Genomic DNA, 7,722 nt, shown 5'->3' on the forward strand with positions numbered 1-7,722 from the left:
ACCATTTCAGGCTGGACATAAGGAAGAATTTCTTTACTGTCTGAGCCCCCAAAGCCTGGAATAGACTGCCATTGGAGGTGGTTCAAGCACCTACACTGAACACCTTCAAGAGTAAATTGGATGCTTATCTTGCTGGGATCCTATGACCCCAGCTGACTTCCTGCCCTTCGGGTGAGGGGCTGGACTCAACGATCTTCCAAGGTCCCTTCCAGCCCTAATGTCTATGAAATCTATGAAATATATAGGTAAAGGTCCATGTGAAGGACCATTCCTTAGTACTTCACATGGACACACCCATGCTCCTTAATTTTGGTGGTAACATCCACTGCCTTTTCCACTAATGCCCCGCCCCCCACTCTACTAAGCCATTAAAATATAAGCATTCAATAATCTCAGCACAGTCAATGTAACTCAATCCTGACACTCACCAGTGATCCCCATCCAGGACTGGTTCTCCTAAGATATTAGACCATGTCTTAGGAGAGGTGATACAGTATACCCAGGAAGAGGTCTCTCTTCCCCACTTCTCTTTCTCCTTGTCTTGATCTGAGAACCATGCAGTCCCTAACATGCCTGGGATAAAGAGAGCTTGCCCACCCTCCAGTGTACTTTCTCCTGCTCTATTTATCCAGACAGAAAAGCAGTGGTAGCCTCAAGGGTTTGGAAATCAACCAGTACTTTGGCTAAGGAAGTGGCACATTCAGGGGCTGGGAGCACCATTCATTGTCTGAGTCTTGTGCTGCTCCCTAACACCGGTACCACTGTATGGTGGTAGGGATCAGTCACTTATTTTTAAATCCAGGCTACAGAGGGAGGGGGTGGAAATGGGAGAGCAGTTAAGTGGCAGATGACAGTGTCCATCACACTACCTAGTGATGAAGTCTGAGAGATAAAAATAGAGAGAGTAACCTCATGACTTTTGGCAGGAATGCCTAGGAGACAAAAGAGAGGCTTTAAAAGGCTTGTGGAGCTGATAGCAAAGGGCTTGGCTGCTTTAGGGTTTTGGTTTTGCTCCAGGAGGGAGCTGTTTGCTTCTCTCCCACTCTCTCTCTCTCTCTCTCTCTTTATGGAGAGCTTTACATTAAACGGGCTTTGTGACATGCCTGGGTCTCCAGGCCCGGACACTGCCTTCAAGACCTTGGATCAGCCCTATGCAGGTACTGACTTCCTTCCTTCCTTCCCTTCTTCCCTCCCTTCCTCCCTCTGCTCTCCAGTTGAACTTTAGCAAATCACCTGAGTAGCATTTCCTCCTCCCATTTTTCTCAAATTGCTGTTGGACTTAGCGGCTCAATTACAAGGGAAGGGAGTGAGATTTGAGATTTTGAAAGGTTAAAAAAATGCAAAAGTGCTTTCCTATTTGGTGAGCTGGAGAATATGCAGTGGGGGATGGGGAAGGAAGCCACCAGGAACTTAGTAGTCAGCTGCTGAAGGCAGAAGAGTCTCAAAGCACAGGGAGCCTAGTTACAGCCAATGCAGAGGAGGCTGAACTATTTGGAGGAGGCTGAACTATTTGAAAGATGCAAGACACTGGTGGCCTGGGGGCACAGTCGTGACTGGGCAAGCTCTGGATATTATTACCGAGAGTACTAGAGACATTACAACCTAGACCCTAGCTAACTTTAAAACTGGGTTTTTGCCAGCTCCAAACTCTGGAGCAGAAACCTCTCATGAGGCTCTGCTGCCCCCAAGGCCTGCCTAGATAGCTGATTTGAAAGTACAGCTCTTTAACCCCTGCCTCTTCAATGCCTGAGATCTTCCCATGAGCCGCTCCCAGTCCAAAGTATCTATGTTCTTGGACTTGGTGGGGATGGTTGAGGTTCTGTGTCACTGCTCTTCCCCCTCAAAGGTTTAGAAGTAGAGCTGGAGCCAAGGGAACTGAAATGGAGTGACTGTTGGGCAGTGGGCGTCTGAAATGTGATGGAACTCCCCCTGCTCTCTCCTACTGTGTGCCATACTTCTGGTAGGGGTAAACTCCTATTGGGAAGGTTGCTCTGTTGGCCCCACTCCCTCACGGATGTGTACTGAGGGGTAAACCAAAGGGAGGTAGCCCTGAGTCTGAGTCAAGGACATGCATTACAATGAGTCTTGCTTGATTCCACGATCCACCCTGTAAGGAGTGGGGGAGGACTCTTAATTCTTTTGTCAGTAACATGGTCATGTTTTTGCTCCAGCTATTGGTATACAGGTGGAGAAGGCTGGATTTAGCTTGCTGAGAGGGGAAGAGATGTCATTTCCCTTGCTGGATCTTTGTGTGGAAATAGTTAGCCGTAGCCATCCCAGTAGCCAGCTCAGAGCTGTAACATATGTTATGAAATGACTCTGACCCTCCCATGGACTCCAGGGGAGGCCTTGCAATGGGTGTTTCTTTGTAGTTACTTGAATCTTCCCACCAGGTTACTCACTCAGATCCACGGCTGTTTTCAGGCAGGAGTGGGATTATAGGAAATGCTGTGGCAGGGAGGGAGTGGGGAGGAGTGCCCTGGAGCAGCCAGGAACAAAGACACATGCTACAGCTCTGTCACCTGTGCAATGTGGGAGGTTACAACCCAAGGGAACTCAGCCCTTCTTTTAAAAAACCCGAGACAACAGTCTCAGTGATGGGTGAGCTCCTGCCCCTTGCTGCCTCCCAACCATGGGATAACTTTGCCACAGCTGTTGCTCTCTGTTGATACAGTACCCTCTGGAGCAGGGGTGGGCAAAATGCAGGCCGTGGGCCAGATGTGGCCCGCCAGGCTGTTCTATCTGGCCCGTGGGGCTCCTAAAAATTTTAGAAAATTAATACTTATCTGCCCCTGGCTGCCTGTCATGCAGCCCTTGATGACTTGCCAAAACTCAGTAAGCGGCCCTCCGCCCAAAATAATTGCCCACCTCTGGAGAGTGGCCCCTGGGGAGATCTTGTGAGGGCTGAGCAAATAGGTGCTCTCCTGCATGTGCTGATGGGGACTGGCCATGAGTGTTGCCCCCTCTGGTCCCCTCCTTAGGGCTGGAGATGCCTGAGCAGGACTGTGCCAGGGAGCACTGGAGTTACAGGACAGGGAAAAGTGCTAGGCAATTTCCTGACAACTGGGTGGAAGCTTACGGCAGGTATCTTTGTGGTCTCGTCTGTCACACTGGATGAGTTGAGGTGCTGTTACAGACCCCCAAGGAAAAGGCATTTTCCCCCCTGTAGAAAGGACCAGGAGCAAGTAAAAGGAATGAGGGAAGATCCAGAGTTGTTTTTCTCCTGTGGGATTTATGTTGTTTTCAGAGTCACTTAGCTGATGAGTCTCTGGCAGTGTCCAGGGACCCTGTGCCAGCAGCTGCCCTTGGTTTCACCTTTGACCTGGTACATCTCCTCCTTGTCCTGCACCGGGTGGAGAACATAGAGTCCTGTGGGCTTTGCTGGTCATCAGGTTGGCAGAGGGGGTGGAAAATGATTAGCTTGTGTGTCTAGGCAAAGGTCCCAACAGGTGTCGGCTTTTCTAACTGCAAAGGCCATGGGAGAACTTGTGTAAAAAGATTCTTTCTGGCCTAGGCAATCAGTTATCAAGGGCAGGCAGCTGGGATTCCTGCTCCTATGCAAACTCCCTTGTTACTGGCAGAGCATGGGGCACAGGCAAGGGACAACAGAAGAGATCAAACTGTTGTTCTTAGGGGGCTCTTGGCTCTCCCTTTTGCACTGTTGCTCTGGGCAGTGAATGTGCATACACAGCATCACTACAGTGCACAGGGCTCCCTGGTTTATACTGTGTGACCCACTGAGGAGAAGTCCCCCACACAGAGGACTGAGCAAGAAGTGCTGTGTATAGCTATGCAGGGCCTACTCACAAAAGCAGTCTGCATCCCATGTACTGTGGGGAGCACAGGGACTGCTTGCTCTCAGGAATACTCTATGGGACAGGACTTCAGAAAGAGGGGTCCTGTCTCTTGCTTCACCCAGCAGACCTGGACTGGTGTGCTGTGGAGTCTGCCTTATGCTAGCAGGAATTGCAAACACAGGAGCCTAGTCTCCGCATGAAATGTATTGACAAGTAACTAAATATTCTTCAAGAATGGGTATCTGTACCACAAACCTGCATGGCATTCACCCATGGCTGTCTCTACTGAGAGAGAGCCCCAATTGGAGCCAAAAACAGAGCTGAACTGTCCCTGACTCCACAAACAAGCTGGCTGTTCAGAAGGTGAAGGTCCCTGGCAGCACCTGGGGAAACTTGTCCCATGGTGTGTGTACTTGCTTAGCAATGGGGTGGTGAGTTAGGGGTTGGTTCTCAGGGTATAGACACTGGCATACTGTCAGGCAAGTTGCAGCCAAGCCTTTGTAAACCCTACAGAGCTCTGACCATGCCTACTCTTCTCCCCTGTAGAGCTCCACCGCCATGAGAGCATGCAAGAGAAGACCGTGAAAGAAGCCAAAACCAAATGCAGAACCATTGCGTCCCTGCTGACGGATGCACCCAACCCCCACTCCAAGGGAGTGTTGATGTTCAAGAAGCGCAGGCAGAGGGCTAAGAAATACACCCTGGTCAGCTTCGGGAGTGTGGATGAAGACCGGTGCTATGAGGAGGAGGACGGTGTCTTCCCAACCAGTGAGTCGGAGTTTGACGAGGAAGGCTTCTCAGATGCCCGAAGCCTAACCAATCACTCAGACTGGGACAACACCTATCTGGATATTGAAAAACCCAAATCAGAGTCTGAGCAACAGGAGCAGGCACAGAAAGGCCTGAGCGAAGCCTCAGGCAAAGGGGCCCGGTTATTTGAGCAGCAGAGACAGAAGGCTGGTAAGTACACTGTAGAGCATGTCCCAGTCCAGAAACCAGAGAGCCACCAGCCCCCCCCAGCTGCCCAGTCACTGCAGAGGATAGTGAATGGAGATGCACCACAGATGGCTGAGAAGGTCCCATTGAGCATCCACATGGAAGCAATGCAGGTGCCCAGCAAGCAGCCACTCTCTACCCCGGCTGAGTTCCAGCCTCCTCCTCCAGCTGCTGTTGGAGGAGAAGGTGCCCAGCCCTCTCCAAGCTCAACAGGCATCTTCAATAGATCTGCACGGCCCTTCACCCCTGGCTTTTTAGGGCAGTGCCCTATGACTTCCTCTGTCATCTTCAGGCCTTCTGCCCCCAGAAAAAGTAGAGACAGTCTGGGTGGACAGAGATCAGCAGCTCCACCTTTCTCACCTGCATCACCAGGAGCTGCCCTCGCTGCTCCAGTGTCCCACAGTGGTCCGGTGAGCTCCTTGACATCTCTGTATATTCCAGCACCAAGCAGGCCCACCACGCTGCTGGGACCACAGCAAGCGGGAGGAAATGTTCCTGAGACTAAGCCACCCACAAATGCAGCCAGGACCTCCAGTGCTTCCATATTTCTCTCCACTCCCTCCAAGCCAGCAGGGGATACAACAGCTACAACCCCCCAGCCACAACCACATGACACAGCTTCTTCCTCCTTATATATCAGCCCTACAGCACTGCAGCCCAGCATGCCAAGTAGCTCTTCCCTACCAAGGCAGCCATACCCTACTGCCTCACCAGCTATTCCACGGCCTGCTTCAGAGCCCCTAACATTCAGGGAGCAGAGGGTTGCCACACCAGCTCCCCGCACAGGCATCCTGCAGGAGGCTCGCCGGCGGGGCAACAAGAAGCCCATGTTCAGCAGTGTAGAGGAGAAGAAGAATTCGCCCAACCCTGAGCTTCTGTCTCTGGTGCAGAACCTGGATGAGAAACCCAAAGGTGATGCCCCTGGGGCTGGCTTCGAGTCAGGGCCTGAGGAGGACTTTCTCAGTCTGGGCGCTGAGGCCTGCAACTTCATGCAACCCACAGGGCGCAAGTTTAAGACCACTCCTCCAGTGGCTCCAAAACCTCACCAGCAAGGTGCCAGGCTGGTAAATGGGGCCCACGATATGCTGCAGCTGAAGGGCAAGGGTGCAGAGCTTTTTGCCAAGCGACAGAGTCGCATGGACAAGTTTGTGGTGGAGACAGCAAAGCCAGAGTCCAAGCCCCGGACCCCCTCCCCTACCCCTTCTCTACCCTCATCCTGGAAGTATTCACCCAACATCCGTGCCCCACCCCCAATAGCTTACAACCCAATGCATTCACCCTTCTATCCCCTGGCAGCCAGCAAGTCTCAGGCTAGCAAAGCAGAGAGCAAAGTGAAAAAAGTGCCCAGCCAGAAATCAGGGATCAAAGCCATTGATTTCATGCGTCACCAGCCCTACCAGTTAAAGTCAGCCATGTTCTGTTTCGGGGAGCCCACAAGCCCTGGTACACAGAATACCCCAAGCCAGCCAGCCCAGCAGCCCAGCTTGTCTTTCACCCCAGCCCAACAGGCACCAGTGCAAACAGGCAGAACCTATGAGATCCGGCGGTTCTCCACACCCGCTCCCATACCAACTTCAGGGAGCCTGGCTCCCACAGTGCTCGCTCCCCGGTCTGCCACCACGTTGGATGAGCCAGTGTGGAGGACAGAAACAACTTCCTCTGCACCCTCCACCCCAGCACCCTTCCAGGCCACCTTCAGCCAGTCCTCGAAGCCATACCAAAGTTTCCCAGATCTCAGCCAGGTGGGCCAAGGGGCTTTCCCCAAGCTAGCCTCATCCTCTGGGTTCCAGGTAGCGAGGCCCAAATTCTCAGCAGCCAGAACAGGAATGCAGCCAAATGTGTGGAGGCCACGCTCAGAGCACCACTGAGACAGGGGCTCCATCCCACCAGTGGACCCTGTCTGGTGCCTGGCAGAGAGAATTATCTTGTTTTTTCTTTAAAGTGACCTCAGTAAATTGGGGCATGTGAAGCAAAATGAAGAAAAGAAAAAAAAAGACCCCTTTCCCACCCCCCCACCTCCCCGTGTTTTCAGGCTGGCAGCTTCACTTTCAGAACCACAGCTTCACAGTGAGAGGTAACAGATGTGGCTACAGAGAAGGTGGACAGAGGGACAGAAGCAGGCTGGGGATTCACACACAGCAAAGGAAGGAACGGGAGGGGTTAGCTATCACAGTAGTGTATAGGCTGCACTTCTCCATTTCTGACAGCTTGAGAAGCAACTTTATGTTAATCCTTTCATCACCCTTTGAGGAAGGAATCACCCCTTCATACAGAGTGGGCATCCTTTGTGTAAGAACCAAGCCCCAGAAAAAAGTGATGGAGACAGTCTGGACTCCCTGCTGTAACCATTAGATCATGCTTTTCCTTGTGCCTGCCAGTGTGTACATGTATGCACACACATGGGTGTATTCAAAAATGGGTACAGTGAGAAATGAAGGTCTTCCTGAGAGAGGTGTTTCCCCAGATCCCACTGCTCAGGCATGTTAGGAAGGACAACACATATACAAGGACAAGTGAGCAGTTGTGGGAAGGGGACATGGCCATTTGCTTGCGCACACATGGCCCATGGCCTTGTCAGGTTTATGTCCTGTCAGTACCAGGTCTGCATTTGTAGAGTATGGGACAATGTGAAATCTGGGATGCTGCTTGCTTACCTGCCTGCCCCCACCCCTGCCCCTGTCTTGCCGGCTGCAGGGAGTCAATGGTCACTAGTGACCCAGTGTTGTTTACTTTAGTGTTTCTCAACCTGTGGTATGTGTACCCCTGGGGGTATGCGAGACACAGGCAAGCGGTACATGGGTGCTGCATTTTGGTCTTTGCCTGCTTGGACCAGAAGTTCCAGCTGCTGCCCCTCCTGCTATGTCCAGTTCTCCAGGGCTTTCACTTCCCAGCGTCAGTGTGCCAGGGGATAGGGAGGGAGGCCCCACAC

General features: G+C 52.1%; 1 protein-coding gene across 1 annotated transcript in view; it reads left to right on the forward strand.

The window, feature by feature from the left end:
• Nucleotides 1–6,787, forward strand: part of SYNPO2L (synaptopodin 2 like) — a 74,430-nt gene extending 67,643 nt beyond the window's left edge. Inside the window, exon 4 of the mRNA XM_019502427.1 lies at nt 4,344–6,787. Within this exon, the coding sequence (XP_019357972.1) occupies nt 4,344–6,661 (2,318 nt within the window). The 3' untranslated portion in view covers nt 6,662–6,787. The remainder of the gene's footprint in view (nt 1–4,343) is intronic.
• Nucleotides 6,788–7,722: the final 935 nt, after the last annotated feature.

Source organism: Gavialis gangeticus, unplaced genomic scaffold, assembly GCF_001723915.1.
Source record: "Gavialis gangeticus isolate Ggan-Ray unplaced genomic scaffold, GavGan_comp1, whole genome shotgun sequence".
NCBI classification, from domain to species: Eukaryota; Metazoa; Chordata; order Crocodylia; family Gavialidae; genus Gavialis; species Gavialis gangeticus.